This window comes from Aspergillus flavus, chromosome 2, assembly GCF_009017415.1.
Source record: "Aspergillus flavus chromosome 2, complete sequence".
Lineage (NCBI taxonomy): Eukaryota > Fungi > Ascomycota > Eurotiomycetes > Eurotiales > Aspergillaceae > Aspergillus > Aspergillus flavus.
Window position 1 is genome coordinate 29,979 of NC_092409.1, and position 17,475 is coordinate 47,453.

The window sequence follows — 17,475 nt, forward strand, 5'->3', positions numbered from 1 at the left end:
GATCCCTTTTCATCCCTTTGTATACGCATCTCATGAATAAGCTTATGTGTCACCCCATATAACTTCTGCCCTCAAGGTTTGGCCGATAATCTGGCTATCTAATCTTATCCTACCCAACATTGGTCTCCTGCCAAGGTTGGCACTAAATGTGGTCCGGGTGTACGTGCGTGCAAGCGAGAGCCCGCCCTAAGCAGAGATGTAGTATACAAAGGGGCAGGTTATCTTGCACTTCGACTAAATCCCTACAATAAGGAGCCTACCGTGACATTGGTATTACCAAACTACAAGGTACATCTGCAAACGCGAAACAAACTTTTGTGGAGAAGTAATTGAAGATTTTCAAGTCTGTATGTTTTCTATTCTTGATACTACTAACTTAGGTTGTGAGAATGTAATCCCTGCGACATAACTAGGTATTAATCAGTATATTTCTTGAAAGCTGACTGATGTATCCTGAAGAAACAAGGCTTACCCTATGCTAAGCCCTATTCGACCAATATAGTGCAGCATCTTCTACTACCTTCTGTTCCCACCCCTCAGCCTTTAGCGGCCCCAAGACCTCCACAGGCGTTTGCCCCGCAGCAAAGACTGCCCGGCATGGTAGATCGAGAGTCAGATTCTCCACGTTTCCGGCTCCTATGAGTTCTTGCAATGTTTTCTCCGACGCCAAGTAGACCAACCGTCCAATATGAGCCCAGTAAATAGTTCCAGCGCACATAGCACAGGGCTCCCACGTTGAAACCATGGTACATTTCGCCAGGTAGTTCCAGTCGTAATTATCCGCGGCATTGCGGGCCACTTCACATTCAGCATGTCGAACGTGTGAGAGCGAGAGGGATGAGATCAACACGGTTTCATTGTCGGGACTTAACAAGAGCGCTGCGAATGGTCGCTTGGAATGAACCTCCCGTCCCGATTGTTGGAGAGCGACACACTTGGCTGCAGCAGAATCAAGCTGCTCTGCTGTGAAGGGTAAAGAAGCAAGGGTATCGGAGGTGGCTTCGAACGTCATGACGAGATGAAGATTATGGATAAAGAAAGATATTCAATGCGTGTGCAATAGAGTTGGATATTTTCGAGGGAAAGAGAGATTCATGTGGCACGCACACTTACTACGTACTCCTTGGTTCGAGGAGTTAACAACTCATTAGATCAGCAGCGGCGGTATCCGCCGATACAACACACAACGAGAATATATTTAAGCTCCATCTACGCCTAGTTTCAAATTTGAGTTGGCTGTATCAGGGCGATAAGTACGGACAGGCCGCCATGATCGATAACCGGAACCCCGCATTGCCTAAGGCTGTGCTTATTGGCCCCACTAGAGGACTCCTCGCCGGGGTCATCCAATCGGATTGGGGAGTCTACGAGATATCGGCTCTCAATCATCTGCCGGGTCCCACCTGATAAGGTTCTTTTATCTTATCGCCAAACATTGCAAGAGTGATAACACCTGCACATACATAGGGGTATTAACGCAGCACCATGTAGTATTTCTTATATAGCATACACATTATTAATTTGACGGGATAGACATCGACAGTTTGGATGCAATTATTGTTCATTGAACAATTTGACGAACAATTTAGACCATGTTTCGGCCATGAAGAATTTCATACTACCTCGTTGGCCCCGGTTGCAGGTGCCGCAAACTGAATCCAGTTTCGTACGCGGAGATGTGCGATGGACGAACAAAGATCTCGACCCGGTTCTCAAAGATATGCGAAAATGGACCGTTCTTAGTTTCATTGGTTACTGGGTGTCCGATTGTTTCTCCGTTGCAAACTGGCAGCTGGCGAGCAGCATCATCGCTATTGGACTCTCTTGGAAAGAATCTTTGGGGATGGTTGCTCTAGGATTCTTTATCCTATCTATTGTGATAGCCATGAACGGAGCCATTGGAGCCATCTATCATGTTCCTTTTCCGGTGATTGCACGCGCAAGCTGGGGATTTTGGGGCTCCTATATTCCTGTCCTCTCAAGATTGATTCTCGCCGTATTTTGGTTCGCCACTCAAGTTGTGAACGGGGGAAACTCCGTTGCTGTCATGATTGGAGCTATCTGGCCAAGCTTCCTCGACATCCCAAACGCACTCCCAGCGAACGAAGGTATTACGACGCAGGGCATGGTGGGATTTTTCATCTTTTGGCTAGTTCAGATCCCTTTCCTACTGGTCCACCCAAATAAGCTGCGGTGGCTATTTCTTGTCAAGTCCATTGTTGTGCCCACTGCATGGATCGCTATGCTCATCTGGGCTTTTGTCAGCACGTCAAATGCAGGTGACCTTTTTTCACAGAAGAGTCAATTGACTGGGTCATCCTATGCCTGGGCCTTGATGTCCGCTCTTACCTCGGTCATTGGAAACTATGCGACTCTGAGCGTCAATCAAGCAGATTTTTCGCGGTATTCTTGCGTCAACCCTCGGTGGCACATACTCTACGTCTTCCTCCTCCCAGCATTCTTCACGTTCATTGCATTTATTGGCATCGCCGTCTCCTCCGCCGGACAGGCCAAATTCAACACCGACTCAATCCCGTGGGACCCCAACGTTCTTATTTCATTCTGGAATAATCGGGCTTGTCGATTCTTCGGGGCGTTTTCTTTTGCCCTCGCCGCGCTGGGATCTAATATCTCTGCAAATTCGTTGGCAGCGGCAAATGATTTCTCCGCCCTTGCGCCTCGATTCATCAATATTCGACGTGGTCAACTCCTCTGTGCGCTACTTGCCTGGGCGCTCGTCCCTTGGAAGATCCTAGCCTCAGCAGGCAATTTTCTCAACTTTATGTCAGCTTATGCGGTTTTCCTCGGGCCTATCGCTGCCATTATGCTGTGTGATTATTGGATCGTTAAACGCCGGAAATACGACTGCGTCGCCTTGTATCGGCCTATGGGGATTTATCGGTACTTTCATGGATTTAACCTTCATTCTCTGACGGCATTCGTGATCGGTACAGTTCCCAGTCTCCCTGGCTTGATGCATTCAGTTAATGCAAACATCGAAATTGGGGTTGGAATTCATCCATATGAGTTCGGTTGGCTTCTAGGTTTTGTCGGCAGCGCGGTGGTTTACGTTGGTCTGAGCGTCTGTTTCCCCTACGCCGATGCAAATATCATGACCGCCATCCTTCCGGACGACCATCTGGAAGAAGGTGGGGTTGAAGTGAATATTGTAGTATTAGAGAATGAACAGAAGGGCAAGGAAAAGAACTGATAGCTCTAGATATGGAAGACAGCCTCTTGTTCAACGATGTATACACCAAGTAGTGCACCCCTCTTGACCCGCCGAGGTCCGTCCGCTGTCGGCAAATATGGCATTGCCCAAGAACTGTTATCTCCACTCGAGACGCCGGTCTGTATTGCTATACAATCGGGTTTCGCAGTCGAACTTTAAAACCACCGACATTTCACTTGCAGATGATGAATCATGTCAAGAATGATTCCGGTGCTTCATTGGCACGCGACAATGTTTATTAGGTGAACGCCGATACCTGTGATCATCAAATTTGTACGATGGGTTCGCGTTCCCCGTGGAGTGAGTTGGGTAGTATTCCAGGAAGCTTATATCTTGCAATAGATCATACTTAGTCACACAACTAGCTAACATATGCTATTGCAGTCTTTTGTGTATTTGTTATCCTATGTAGATGGAGATGAAGAGCATTGCGGCCCTGGGACACACTCACGTCCGATAATCCTGTCTTCCAGGGGAGAGCAACAGGTGGCACGGCACCCTTGAGCTGAGCCTTCCAGAACGATTGGGTCTTTGCAGACACACGACGGGACTTTCCGGATCAATGATGCCAAGTGCCAAAGATGGAGTGAGAAATGAGTGTGGGGAGGGAAAGAGAAGAGAGAACGCGAGAGAGCAAGAGAAAGAGGGCGTACGCTGTTTTAGCTAGTGCCCCTTGAACGATAACTATCACCCCTTGGGCGAAGTAAACTCGGCCTAGCGTGTTTGACAAGCGCGATATTTTAGTCGCATTTTCTCGCTTGTTCCAGTTGAACCTCCCTATTCACGTGATTGTGTCAAGAGACTGGGGGAGGGAGAAATGACCGCAAACCGGCATCAGGAAAATTCGAGAAAATTGTGAATATAATTTTGGGGAGACTTGGATATTCGTAGTACTGCTGAGAGCCACTGTATGGTCATTTCTGGTCGCTGGAACTGATTTTATCACAAGTTTCCTAGAAATCCTCATCTCAACAACAGATATATATATATATAACCATCTCCCTCCTACATACATTCCAGTCTCCCCTTGGTTAAACTAACCGCAGCCAACATCGACAAGAGGATCCGGGATGGTGATCAAGTGGAAGAAATGTCGAATTAAGAGAGCTGCTACTGGAGTACAAACACAATCGAGGTGATTCTTGAGTATTTCGGGCAAGTTTGGTGTTTGTTTGGGTCTCAGTTTGCCAAGATCGTTACCTCGGCAATGCCGGATGCGATAAAGAATGTTTGGTGATTCCGCCTGGCGGCCCCAAAGTGGCCCGGAAAGAGGGTTCTTCCGGCCGTTAAGCGGGTGGACAGCTAGCCTTAGATAGGATAGTAAGAATTCAACCCGTGACTTGAAGCATCAATATCAGATTGGCCACCTTTCCTACACCGAGAAAGAATATGACGAAAAAGATCCTAGTATCACGATAGCTTGATGTTGCTGAGGAATAACTGCCAAGCTGTATCTACGCTGAGTCAAGAGAATGAGACGAAATCCCACTGTCTATACGGTTATACCACAGTCCAGTATTCATTACAAACGCGTTGGAACTGAAAAGTTTTCTACTCAGTAGATAGGAATAATCTCGTTTCCCTGTGGCAGTTAATGAACTGTACAACGCAAAATAGTAGGTAGAAAGAGGAAAGAAGAAATTGCTTGCACCTGTGTTTCGGGACGATCCTATTCTTGTTCTGCAAGACTGCAACGCAGGGCACGATGATAAGAAAGTATTTCCATTGCTCTCGGGGGCACAAGTTACGCCAAACCGACGAGTCTCCCTGGATTGACAACCAGGGTTCTGTTCAAGATCCCCAGTTTTGGCACTGTAGCTGACCATTTACCAGCCTCCACACTCCATCTGGGGGGCGACGGTTAATGAGGTCCAAGGCCTTTGGCATGCAATGAATTCTTACCTTCAGCGAAGGTCTTCCCAGCTGCCCTTCTATCAATCCCCGGGATCACGGTCATCAGCCCTTGGGTCACGTTGTCACAAAAGCATACAATGCGGAATGTCTCCCTGGAGACTGGGAAATATTTACAACCCCAGCAACCACCCCTTTGAATTCCGTATCCACTATAATTGTTAATATCTACGGTGCACAGCGAATGGATGGGAATAGCCATACTTCTGTTGTGCAATAAGTCTTTCACCCGCTGCATCCCAACCTAGACAATTATCCAAGGGTAGCTCCGTCCTGCGTCGTCGGCTGGGGGATCCACAGCTTGCAACTAGCCTTGCTGGAGGGGGTGGCCGTGGCTGGAGGTCTGTCACGTTGATTTCACTGTGTTCTAGTGCAAATCTGTCGTCAGGCCTGCCTGGTGCTGGTGGTATGTTCTCTGTATTTCTCAATGGTAGTATCTGAATATTTTGACACTGGTAATGTATTTCTCGCGTGTACTGGCTCAGAGCTTTGTTTTGCCCCCTTGCGTTTGTTTCAGCTTGAGATCCAACCCCCGGTTGCGTAGCTAATACTCCTGTAATCGAGGGTGACAGCCATAGAGCAACGATCGCTCTCACCAGGGTGCTAACCATGGTTGCTGATATCAGACGGGATGAGTGACAGGACACTAGGGAATACCATGCTTTGATCTATCCATCCGTCTTTAGTTGCTGCTGCAAGGGCTCGACATACTTTAAAAGACGGCTCAACATCGTTTCTTCGTGGCCTGTGGTACCGAGCCATAGCATAGAGCCGGGAAATTATGGTCCAAGCCCCAGAAAAGGGAGGACAAAGAAACTTTTTAGTGAGCAAATATAATGAACAGGGCAAACGGGACGAAGATGGCAATGAAAACTTTATACATATCGACACAAAGAAAAGCATAGGAAGGTGGTACTAATTTATGCTAAATCATTAGCTGATAGCTGGCCCTTCTGGGCGCTTACGGCCCCCTTTCCAGCATCACCGGTCTTATGCAAGTAACCTCTGCCAGCTAGACCTGCCTTCTGCGTAATTTGCCTGCCAACCACCCGGATTCGCTACAGCCACCCTTTCACTGCACCTCACTGGCGCTCGAGGTGACGCTATACATGACAATAAATGCTTCGCTTTGCCGTATCCACATTTCGCGAAACACCGAGTATTCCTCTTGTTCGACGGTGTCTAGAATCCCCACCACACACTGCCGGCCATCGACGCGGAGCTACTGATGATACTTTTCTTCGATAGTTGGATCGCATATTCCGACGAAGGCTTGTGAGATTAGTTGAGGCATCGAGTGCTTCAGCGCTTGGGACTGATCAGCGCAACGAAGTTCCGTGTTGAACATACCTGGAGGGCAAAGGTAGTTTTGCTGATGGCGTCGTTGCCGAGAACCACCACTTTATAGACATCCATTAGGGCGGCCCGGCCCGTACAACAGCATTTGATTACCCACCCCTACATACCAGGTTACAACTTGTTTCCTCTCTTGCTGGTTCTCAAGAGAAGAATATGTGATTAGATCTGAGCCTTGCACGTCAAAGAGCTCGCAGAGACTGGTGCTTCATAATAAAAGAAGTAAAGATTGGCTGTATCATACATAGGTTCGATATAACGTCTAATCTAAATATTAGGTATTAGGTACCAGAATTTCAGATACAGGGCTTCACAGGTCACATCTGCTAACTAGTAGCTGACAGATCAATTGAAAAAGTGCTTCACAGGCGGGAAATGGGTGACATTCCCATATGCCGAGCCACCGTATGTCAAATAGCCTTCAGCAGGGGTCCCAGACTGCGCCTTGATAGCCGTCTGGTCGCCGAAAGCAAAGGCTGTCTGCATGCCCATTAACATATGTTGAAGGACATGGCAATGTACCATCCATACACCAGCAGCCGTAACACGGATACGCCACGCTCTCCATCCAGATGGTTCGAGGGCAGTCGTTGTCTTTCTGTACGCATACAGCATCGTTGTGTCCCGGATTACCGGATGGGTACCCTTCAAGCGGGCCTCATTTTCCGTCAAGTTGTACAGACCATCACCACCGCCGATATCATAGAAATGTCGGCCGTGTGCGTGAAACGGGTGGTTCTCAACACCACCGTTACTAACAGCACCTTGATTCTGCCAGACAATCTCTAGGACTTCACCCATCTTGGCAGGGAAGAGGCGGGTTTGATTGTCAAACGCATAGCCGCTGGCAATGGCCCGCTTATACGAGGCATCAAGGTCAAGTGTGCCCGCGTAGATATCGACTAGATATGGCGACTTGGGAAATGTCTCCACCCAGTCGTAACCATTCTGAAGCCAAACGGTGCGGTCACTGATATTCTGGTGGACATTGATAATGATGCGCCGAGTAACTTCCTCGACGGTTGGGAAGTCCAGATCGGGATAGTATGGCTCTAGTGTGTAGTCCAGCCAGCCATAAGTGATATTGGCCACAGGGAGTGGAGGGGTAACAGGAACAGTGATGAGGTCAGTCGTGGTGGGAGATGGGTACTCCAAGACGGCAAAGGTTGTCAGGACAGTTGGCCGGCCCATGGTGGTGAGTTGGAAATAGAATTGTCGGGACTTTGCCTGTTGCAACTCGGCCTCGGTTTTTGCCTTTAGAAGCACGCTATACCGCTGACCGCTAGATATTTGCAAGTAACTTGTATTCACGGGCTTAGTATAGTGGCCATCCGCTTCGATAATCTCCAGCACATCATGGCTCTCTAAGGATATTGAAACAAACGACAGAGCGGTTGCCCCAATAAATCGCAGACGATATGTCTTTCCGGGCTCGACACTGATCGCGGCCAGCTTGCATGACCCAGTAGCATTGGTGGCTAGTCGGCCTTGACCGTTCACCAAGACAGCGCTGGTCTCTCCACTCCATGTGAAGTTGGTCGAGGTAAGGCCATTTTCGATCTCTTCGTCCGTCTTAGTAAAGAAGTCTGACAGAGCGATGATGCGCTCTTCGTCGTACTGGTATGGTGATGGTTGGGCCGATTCAACGATCAGTGCACCCCAGGCAGTGAGGGCCTGAAAGCCAACATGGGAATGGTAGAAGTATGTACCGGCATAGCCGACCTCCGGGCGGACTTCATAGTCAAAGAAGTGGCCAGGGGGAATAGGCCATTGACTGGCCATGGGAGTACCGTCGGAGAAAGGCGCAGTAAAGGCAGAAAGACCATGCCAATGCTGTTATCATTGTGAATATTGGTGTATCTTTCGGGGAAGTGGAATCAGTCCCGTACCATTGTGACATTTAAATCCTCCATGTCATTGTAGACACGGATCCAGTTCACTTTGCCTTCCTGAATGTTTAGCTGGGGCCCTGGAAGCGACCCGTTGATCAAGACCGAGTATCGGTCCATGCATGCCTGGTTGACATCCTGAGCAGTTACTCGAAGAATATGGTCGGGCTGAAAGGAGTCATCATGAAGAACGAGATGTCCTTGAGTTGCGGTTACCAACCCTAGGACCAGGGATAGTGTATGCAATATACCTCGCAGCCTTGGACACAACAGCCCCATCATCACAATGGTTGAAGATAGATGAACATGGAAAGGGAAATAAACGCAGTGGGGAGGAAGGAAAAATTTGCCCGATCCTATTTATAAAGCGTAACGTTATCGATGCGGCTGTGCCCAGAATCCTTCGGCTAGCGGTTATTTTTACGAAGCACAGATTAGACTACTTTCAGCGCTATGGGGAACGCCAACGCAGTGCAGAGATATGACTGGAACGTCCCCTATTTCAGGCCTTCCACGTACGATGTGGGGCTCAGGGAGATCGACACGAGATGTGATTAGACTGGAGGCTAGGGATCGCTGGCGAGGACCCCTAGATTCAATCGAGTGGGCTCTTGGCATTCATCCAGTGTTTCCTGCATGCCCAAACTATTAGTAATACAATACCTTGTCCACAGATTCACGCGTTGACGCGATGTAACCTTGGCAATGGCCTAGTAGCCTGGGCCCAGATCCCTGGGGATCTTACTGATATTTGCGGTCCAAGATCTCCAGCCAGGATAGGAGTCGAGGAGCTATTTATCTACTCGATTATAAAGAATGGTGCCTGCTTATCGGTATTTTGAAAATATCACTCAAAGTTGTATGAAGTCTTAGGTTCTTAGCATGGAGTTAAGCCTTTCACAACTTGTACACTCTGCCCTCAAACGGCTGAAATTCACCCTCAGAATGGTCGTCGTGGGTGTGCGCGAGCAACTCGGCATTTTTGGGAGTGGCCACAGGCGGCTTCCTAGCCCTAGTGGATAGATTGATAAACACAACTACTTTATCAGACTCGCCCGTCTTCTGGTATACTAGGAAATCCTCGCTCGCCCAATCAAGAAACTCGAATTCACCGTAGACCAGTGAGCCTTTCTCCTCTTTGCGCAGACGCAGCATCCTCACCCAGAAGTTGTATACGCTCTTCGGGTCATCCTTTTGATCCTCAAGGTTGATGTCGAGATTTGCTCGTGAAGTCCAGGTAGTTTCGTTGACAGAGAACCCATTTCCACTTCGATCCCAGTTGAAGGGTGTGCGTGCGTTGTCTCGCGCCAACAGGGCAAGGTTCGCGAGAGCATCGCTGGAGCTGACTCCGTGCTGTGTTGCGTTGTTGTAGTAGGCAATGGAGTTGAGGTCTCGGTAGTCGGAGATGGTCCATGTATCCGGCACGTTGACCATGCCAATTTCTTGGCCCTGGTAGACGAACAGGGTGCCGGAGAGCGTCGTCAGGAGGACAGAAAGTGCCTTGCCACTTTGGACGCGGAATCTGGGTGCGTCACTCGCGAATCGACTGATCGATCGTGGGAGGTCGTGGTTCTCAAGATAGACCGAATTCCAGCCGTCGCCCGCAGACGAGCTACCGCTCCATTGTGTGAAGTTAATGGCTTCTCGCCAACCTGTGAGGTTCCACCCGACGAATTCGTATCCATTGCGACCAATGTCGCACATGTTGGTTAGGAAGATGGTGTTCACTTCGCGGCGGGATGCGCTTACGTAGTCCTGGACGATGCTCATGTTATCTGTCATGCCGTACTCACCGACAGTGAAGGTGTCGTAGTTGGAGAGGATTTCACGGTTCATTTGCTGAAGGTATTCGTGCTCATGTGGTCCGTTGTTGTAGTACAGGTCTCTTGCATCGTGGAAGTTGCTGTCATTGGCTGGCACATCAGGCAATCCGGGCACCTTACTGAAGATAGAGAACGCATCCATGCGGAATCCGTCGATGCCCATGTCAAGCCAGTACTCCAGGGCACTTTGGAAAATTGCCTGTCTAACATCGGGGTTGTCCCAGTTCAAGTCCGGCTGATAGGGATTGAAGATGTTGAGATAAAACTCCCCAGTTTGTGCATCATACTTCCATGCACTGCCATTATTGTTGCCAGCCCAGTTATTAGGCGGGTACATCGATCCGTTGATATACTGAGGCTGCCTCCAGAAGTACCAATCCCGTTTGGGGTTTGTCTTTGAGCTGGCGGACTCCTTGAACCATTTGTGCTTGTCACTCGTGTGGTTGATGACAAGGTCAAAGATGCACCGCATTCCGCGTTTGTGAACCTCGCTGATGAATGTCTTGATATCCTCAAGGCTGCCACCAAAAAGCTGGTTGACCGAGTCGTAGTCACTAATATCATAGCCCATATCCATCATTGGGGAGTCTTGAAACGGGGACAGCCAGATAATATCTGCACCGAGCGATTGGATGTGATCGAGCTTGCTGGTAATGCCATTGATGTCGCCCCATCCGATGGCCATTTCTGTTCGGCTTTCCTTGAAACTGGCAGGATAAACCTGGTACACAATGCCCTCCTTCCACCAGGCGGAGGGTTGTGGTTGCCAGGCAGCGGCCAGGGTTGCACCTAGGGCTAGTAGAGTATGCTGAAGAAGAACCATCTTTCAACCTGATATATGTTTACAGATGTTTCTTTTCTCTTCTCTCGGGAGGCCTGAGTCTTGACTACCTCAGAAGCCTCGCCATAACCCCTCCTTTATACCTTCCTAGAGTAATTCATATTGCATGTTCTACCTTTCATCATTCTGCGTCTAATCTCACGTACAAATTCCAACGATAATACTCCGAGACCCACCCAGCTACCGATATTACCCCGAGCCCCCACCGATCCACCGCAAGTGCCGATTACCCCACGGGTGTATCTCACTGGTAGGAGCTCTCTGGTCCATTGCAGATCGCATTGATCTCGGACGATGATCAAGATACAATTGGGCGACTACTCCGGTCCGAGCTACAGGGCCAACAAGACCGGTAAAACCTTCCATTTGTATGCAACTAGGGCGTTTGAAGTGCAATTGGACGCGACTGTCGTAGGAGGCATATAGGGATAGTCGGGAAACCACAGTTTCACCGGCTTCCACCCAAGGATGCTTTCTCGGATGTTGGAGCTGTTCTGGTTGATCATTTCTCTATAGTATCCACGGAGCTTTCACAACCCCGCTGGTATGTGGCTCTCGAGCATCAAAGCGGCTTCGTCTCCCTTGTAGCCTTCCACTTGCCTCTCATCTTGAGGTCTTCCTGTGGGGATTCTATGTTGCCTTCTGTCTCTCAATTGCTGAATATGGCCTTCTTCCGATATTTCTCCCCATAATATTGCACATATGTCTCATAGATACAGTGATACCCCGCGTTCAGTTAATGATTATACTTAACCTCTCCCTCGAACAACACACGTAAGCTACCAGACAAGTTTTTTGTCGATCATTTAGCGAAACTGTGATCTGAATGTAGAGCCTTTCCGTATAAATGCGATCTTACAACTGTCATCCAGGACAACTTGAGAAATCCAAGGAAGAATTCGCAAGTTCTACGAGCCTTGCAAAGGACCACCCAGTGGGAAGTCAACATTAGGATCGTGCATTTCAGCCATCTCGGGACAAATTGGATGGTCGAAGAAGAATGCCGGATGGTTAGCAGAAAACACTAGCTCCTCTAGTAAATGTTTGTGTTCCCTTTTGCATCTAAACGATATTCTCCCTACTAAATTGTAATATTCTGCCCCGCCACACGCTTACCTTTACGAGCGAGCTTAAAGATTGGCAACACTGAGAGCGCACTCGGAGAGAAAGTCGAATGCGAAAGGTCCAATGCTCGGTCCGTCCCTTAAAGATTCATATGTAAATCGAAAGCCGACCGATGATAGTGAAGCCGAACAGAGTACCGAAGGAGCGCCCCTTGGCTCCACCATGGATATTTAGTATCGCCTTATATTGACTTTTAATATTATACGAGCAGTATCCACAGCATGTCGTTGACTCGTTGCATTAGGATTTTTAGAGGGGGCCTAATTACGCAACATCAGAGGCAAGCATGTCTGGTACTCCTTGCACGCTATTTCGATAGATGGGTTAATGTAGGCCAATTCGTGCCCTGTACATTGAACAGGCGTTCTAGAAAGGATAGTATCGAGAACGCCCGGAGTCTACTAAGTAGATTGATTGGCGTAGTAGCTCCACTTTTCCAAAATAAGGAGTTGACTGCGCGGAAGGAAAATGCTGTTGACAAAGGTTAACCATGAGAAGGAACAACAGACGTATCTAAGCGGCAATTAGTGCCCGCCACTGTAAAGAGACCCTCTGAAGGTTCTATGGAGCCGCATAGGATATGAGCGGCCAGGCTAGACTTTGTTGCAGCAGTTCTTGAGATAGAATTCTCGCTTGACAGGGTTTAGACAACCTGTAACCCGCGCCCCAGCATGTTATGTCTTAGAGCGAAGCCTGTGTATAATGGATATTCTCATGCAAGGAGAACCATCGCACTACTCTATCTGTATAGGATGTATACTTTCTACTTGAAGACCTTCAATTCCTCGGCTCAATTACTAATTGAAACGGTTGAACTCGACACCCGAGTCACAATGTTAGATGACCTACAGGAGACCTTCACGAGCCTGGAGGTGTTCTACTTGTAGCGTGAGGCTAAATATTTCTGTATTGTGGACTCAAAAGCATAATCATAATCATGTGTAAATTGTGAAACAAAATAGCATAGAGTATATGATGAAAGACAATGAAGCCAACTTCACCGCAATCCTAAACTTGAGCATCCACCACCCTAGCCTGTGCGCTTGCGATGTATTTCACTGCTACTGCCTTGGTCTCCATCGCCTGTGTCTTAGACTCTGCCATGGGATAGAACGAGATCTTTCCACCAACGCCTATCACACCCTCGCGGTCTAAGTGACCACGACCGCGGACATACGGGTCGAGCTCCCAGTAATTGGATCTCATTTGTTCAATTGTATCGTTTCTGCGCTCCTTAACAGCGGCAATCTTGTCCCCGTCGTCCTCTTTTGAGACTTTGATCCACTCGGCAGTCGCTTTTAGTAGGTCCTCACCGATCTTTTCCCGTTCCGACAGGACGGCATCCCGGGTGACGGTATCCGCCATTTTCTCATTCTCGCCTTCTACAGGCTCAATGAACTTGTACTCGTACTGGTCCTTACCTCCTAGTTCCTTCACCAGATGCTCAGGGGCAATATGCTTCTCAAGGTCCGCAGCAGTGTAGGTGAAGTCGACCTTAGATACAATCACGGGATCCATCCATCCCTTGATAACCTTCCAAATCCCTGTGGACGTCTTAGTTAACATTACACAGTAGCATGGAGACAGGGCTGCTTACCAGAGAAAATCCATGGGGCGTTATGGATCAACATGACTCCCAGGGACTCGGGGTAGTTGGCCTGGAAGCAGTCTATCAAGAACTTCACCGGCGCATATTCCTAAGCAGAATAACATGTGAGTAATAATTTATCCACGATCGATAGAGGCCAAATCGCCCACCATGTTAGAAAGCGAAAAGCCAGTCATATCGAAGATAATATTCTGTTATATAGTGTTAGTGATATCATGTCATTTTGACGTTGGTCGCATTCAGGGACTTGTCTTTGGTGAACGTGAAGAGTTGATTGGTACGTACCACAGACTCGACTGGGGGGACAAGGACCAGTCGTGCGGATTCGATGATATGCAGGATATAACGCTTGATCACTTCTTCGCTCTGGGCCTTCGGGTTGTGCAGTCGTGCCTTCACTATTCCGATCGGACGACCAGCACGATCTGTTCCATGAACGTAGCATTTGCCCATTCGCATCTGAGCCAGAAATGCACTACCAGCCTTCGCCTTCGCAGGATTCGACTTATCCTGTTCCTCTTTCAACGCACGCAGTTCGCTGTTGGAAACGATCATCTCATCCACATGCTGCTCCTTCACGCGCCACACCAGAGCTTCGAGCATCATCGCAAAAGCCTTGCTGACATCCCACTTACGGGCCCGGAGAAAACGGAGGAGCAAGGAATCAGGGTGGTCTTGTTTGGCGGTACTTAAGAGGCTGCGGCGGATCTCATCGATTGAGGCCTGGTTCAAGCAGTCACGGACGGTCTTCAGCTCGCTGCCGTTGATCCCGAGACCCAGAAGGGTCTGATCGAGGTCCGTTGGAAGGTTTGATTTGGTGGTGTTGGATACGGTCTTCGTCAGGGACGAGCTCCGACGGTGGATAGACCGAGGGCGTTTCTCTTCGTTCTTCAGTGTGACATCTTGAAATTCTGGCTGAGGGATGTCATTCAATGTCAGTATGATGGACCATATTTGGCGCAGTTTAGCTTCCTGGTCCGAAGACAGGTTGCCTACGTATCCGGGAGAGCTGGTGGCGGCCATGGTTGAATTATGATATGAACAAAGGCACGCGGCTGCAGGGCCCAAGGACAATACTCAGAAACATCTACTCTTTCCGGTGACACCGACGTGATACAGGGCTGCTATTTGTTTCCTGGACGTCGGCGATCCGCCCCTCATTGATCGGCCGTGGCATATGAAAGTCACCCCCGCAATCCTGATAGACAAACCTCGGATCTCGATAGAGGGACCCGGAGCCAAGCGCTAAACTTTGGGTTTCCCCTCGACTTAACCATGGTCTTCTTGCTCATTGGTGGGCGGGTCTAAACTTTCGTCTCTAATATAGGAATATCCGCCACACGCTCGCACTGCTTCCCCGAAGGAGAAATGTCGATTGGAAAGTTGACGAAGACCTGTATACTGTCAGTTTGTGGCTCGAGCTAGACAGGTGTAGGTATAAATCAGAACAGCCCTATTCCTCCTTTAATGGATGTGTCTATATTCCCTAGGATGAGTACGACATTCTCCGTATGTCATTCCCACCAACTGCCACACATAAGGTTCTTGTAGCCAGAGCCGCGGTTAGCGGGAAGGACCATGACCCTTGGTGTTTATGCTCAAGTAACAAATAATTAATGACAGCCTTCGACAGCATTAACCACTTATCCAGGTATATGTGCTCAAGATGGAATATGATAAGAAGCATGTGCGACACACTGTGCACTGCGCTCGTGGCCAGATGTCGTCGTGCTTCGCGATAGATACGATTCATGGCGTCTCGGGCTGGCGTCGTCTTTGGACCATCAGGAGACTCCTCTGGTATATTACCACTAATACACTACGGATGGTTCCTAGTACTATGCCGGAGGTAGCATTTTGCAGAGTAACGAGGCAATACTGTTCCTCAACTCCTCCGATAGAAGAAATGTATATGCATTGTATTAAGTGTATAATATGTGCTTGAAAGCCCAAGTCCCAAAATCCCCGCACGATAAACACTCTGCTCTTCCTGTACTAAAAGGTATTTCAACTCATTTCTCAACTGCAGTTATCATAGGAAGCACAATGTCAATGATTGAACCTGCACGCAAGGTGTAAAGAAGCACCAATGTTGCCAAAACACGTAATAGAATTCCCAACAGGCGCTGACACTCGCTATTCACCAATGCCCAAATCCTATTGGTGGTTTCCAAGGTGTCATTACCATTCGGAAAAGGCACCTCACTGGGGATATTCTTTCCCAGGAATTTGCATAATGGTTCCCATCCGTCCTGGATTTGATACTCAAGCAAATTCTCCCTAGGCACCATCTTGCGGACCATCTTGTAGTGGCTCTCATAGACAGATACTCCGTGGAGTTGGAAATCACCTTGGAAGTAATCGGTGAAGGCGCGAATGAACATCTTGCGGGTGAACCGATTTGGGCTGCGAGTAAGGATGGCAAGGGTGTCTACGACTGATGACCAGGGATGAAAGACGTTCTTTAAAAGAGCGGTCTGGACAGATCTGGGCTTGTATTAGCTCCTTAAATATGAATCTATTGGGCAAGGATGTTATTATCACCTGTGCCATTCTTCAGCGTTGCGATTTGTTAGTATGACTTTCGCTTCGGGGTATGCTTCAATCAGTTCTTTGGCGAAAACTGCGACAGGTATATCGGTCACTGCCTATGGCTCGTTAGCTACTATATCATATATCGTTGTTTGAGTAGTCCTATACTTGGCAATGACCAAGAAGTTGGTCCCATTCCGTTCTGCCGAAAGGCTTCCCTACCCCGTCCCACTTCGCGGCCATTGCGTCCAGCCACATCTCACAGTCTCGGGGATTCTCCATCGCAGCGGTGTAGCCATGATATACATCTGAATAGCCTAGCTTAAGTAAAGCCTTCTTAATCGCTACGGCGGTCAGGATACGGAAACTTGAGCGGTGCATGGTGCTAACATACAATCTGTCCCTGTCCTGCTTAACCCGAGCACGAGCACTTTCATCGGGACAGTGCGACGGCATGTCCTACGATCAATGTCGGTCGGAAAATTGGCCTGCATCCTGGTCGATGTTAACTTTGATTGAATTGTCATGGGAAAGAGCGTTTAGCAAATCACCTATTACGATGGGCGGATGTCATATAAATACATCTGCACACTATGCACCTGTGGTTCTGTCAACACCTACAATTTATGTAGCTGAGTGTAAGTATTTCGGTGTGGATATCGACACCTCACAAAGTGGCGTATTACATGCGTGGATGATCCCTTTGCAATGCAAGGGGAGCATGTAATATGAGAGCATTCTTGTTGATCAGCCACTTGACGATCACCGGAAGACACGTCACAAACCATAGTGCACCTAGCTCGCTCGATGTGAGACATAAATCCCACAATATCCCTTGGTATCAATAGTCATATCACAAAGCGTTACCGATTTGGGTGCTGGGAAAGGTCTGTACTCTAGTTGTGCTGTCAAAAGATGCCAGAGCCTGGACATTTCTCTCTCCTATTCGGGATGATCGTCATACACTTGAGTAGAATCTGAATGCAGTGGAATGTTGCTTCGCTGCGCTCGGTTTCTTCGAGACGCAAGCCCCACTCATGAGCCACCCCTTGACCTGTCTCTCGTTCCCCTGAAATGAAACATTGTGGTCAAAAGGTCTTGGTAGATATTCATCCCAAGGTCCGAGGCAATGGAGACGGAGACGGAGACGACAGCAA

At 48.5% G+C, this 17,475-nt stretch overlaps 7 protein-coding genes across 7 annotated transcripts; 1 reads left to right on the forward strand and 6 right to left on the reverse strand.

The window, feature by feature from the left end:
• Positions 1 to 287: 287 nt before the first annotated feature.
• On the reverse strand, positions 288 to 1,266 carry F9C07_2124820 (adenosine deaminase). The gene has a single exon (XM_041284510.2). It carries the CDS (start codon positions 1,010 to 1,012, stop codon positions 479 to 481), a length of 534 nt encoding a protein of 177 aa, XP_041141846.1. The 5' UTR covers positions 1,013 to 1,266; the 3' UTR covers positions 288 to 478.
• Positions 1,267 to 1,603: 337 nt separating this feature from the next.
• On the forward strand, positions 1,604 to 3,211 carry F9C07_9373 (putative uracil permease; the record flags this gene model as incomplete). The annotated part of the gene is made up of 1 exon (XM_041284515.1): positions 1,604 to 3,211. One exon carries the CDS (start codon positions 1,604 to 1,606, stop codon positions 3,209 to 3,211), a length of 1,608 nt encoding a protein of 535 aa, XP_041141847.1.
• A 1,585-nt stretch (positions 3,212 to 4,796) lies between these two features.
• On the reverse strand, positions 4,797 to 6,000 carry F9C07_1175182 (uncharacterized protein). Its single transcript, XM_071507677.1, has 4 exons — positions 5,348 to 6,000; positions 5,135 to 5,295; positions 4,884 to 5,079; positions 4,797 to 4,814 (listed from the first exon to the last, which is right to left on the reverse strand). The coding sequence occupies exons 1-3, from the start codon at positions 5,752 to 5,754 to the stop codon at positions 5,024 to 5,026; spliced, it is 624 nt and encodes a 207-aa protein (XP_071363424.1). The 5' UTR covers positions 5,755 to 6,000; the 3' UTR covers positions 4,797 to 4,814; positions 4,884 to 5,023.
• Positions 6,001 to 6,844: 844 nt separating this feature from the next.
• Positions 6,845 to 8,670, reverse strand: F9C07_9375 (putative laccase; the record flags this gene model as incomplete). Its single annotated transcript, XM_041289212.2, has 2 exons — positions 6,845 to 8,332; positions 8,389 to 8,670. 2 exons carry the CDS (start codon positions 8,668 to 8,670, stop codon positions 6,845 to 6,847), a joined length of 1,770 nt encoding a protein of 589 aa, XP_041141848.2.
• A 615-nt stretch (positions 8,671 to 9,285) lies between these two features.
• On the reverse strand, positions 9,286 to 11,474 carry F9C07_2054673 (alpha-amylase; the record flags this gene model as incomplete). Its single annotated transcript, XM_041284511.2, has 2 exons — positions 9,286 to 10,947; positions 11,430 to 11,474. The coding sequence occupies 2 exons, from the start codon at positions 11,472 to 11,474 to the stop codon at positions 9,286 to 9,288; spliced, it is 1,707 nt and encodes a 568-aa protein (XP_041141849.2).
• Positions 11,475 to 13,087: 1,613 nt separating this feature from the next.
• F9C07_2276629 (CRAL/TRIO domain protein) lies at positions 13,088 to 15,023 on the reverse strand. The gene is made up of 4 exons (XM_041289213.2): positions 14,072 to 15,023; positions 13,936 to 13,977; positions 13,775 to 13,874; positions 13,088 to 13,721 (listed from the first exon to the last, which is right to left on the reverse strand). Exons 1-4 carry the CDS (start codon positions 14,807 to 14,809, stop codon positions 13,186 to 13,188), a joined length of 1,416 nt encoding a protein of 471 aa, XP_041141850.1. The 5' UTR covers positions 14,810 to 15,023; the 3' UTR covers positions 13,088 to 13,185.
• A 607-nt stretch (positions 15,024 to 15,630) lies between these two features.
• On the reverse strand, positions 15,631 to 16,859 carry F9C07_2276630 (P-loop containing nucleoside triphosphate hydrolase protein). Its single transcript, XM_071510187.1, has 4 exons — positions 16,713 to 16,859; positions 16,487 to 16,662; positions 16,331 to 16,434; positions 15,631 to 16,273 (listed from the first exon to the last, which is right to left on the reverse strand). Exons 1-4 carry the CDS (start codon positions 16,843 to 16,845, stop codon positions 15,799 to 15,801), a joined length of 888 nt encoding a protein of 295 aa, XP_071363425.1. The 5' UTR covers positions 16,846 to 16,859; the 3' UTR covers positions 15,631 to 15,798.
• Between the last annotated feature and the right edge of the window lie 616 nt (positions 16,860 to 17,475).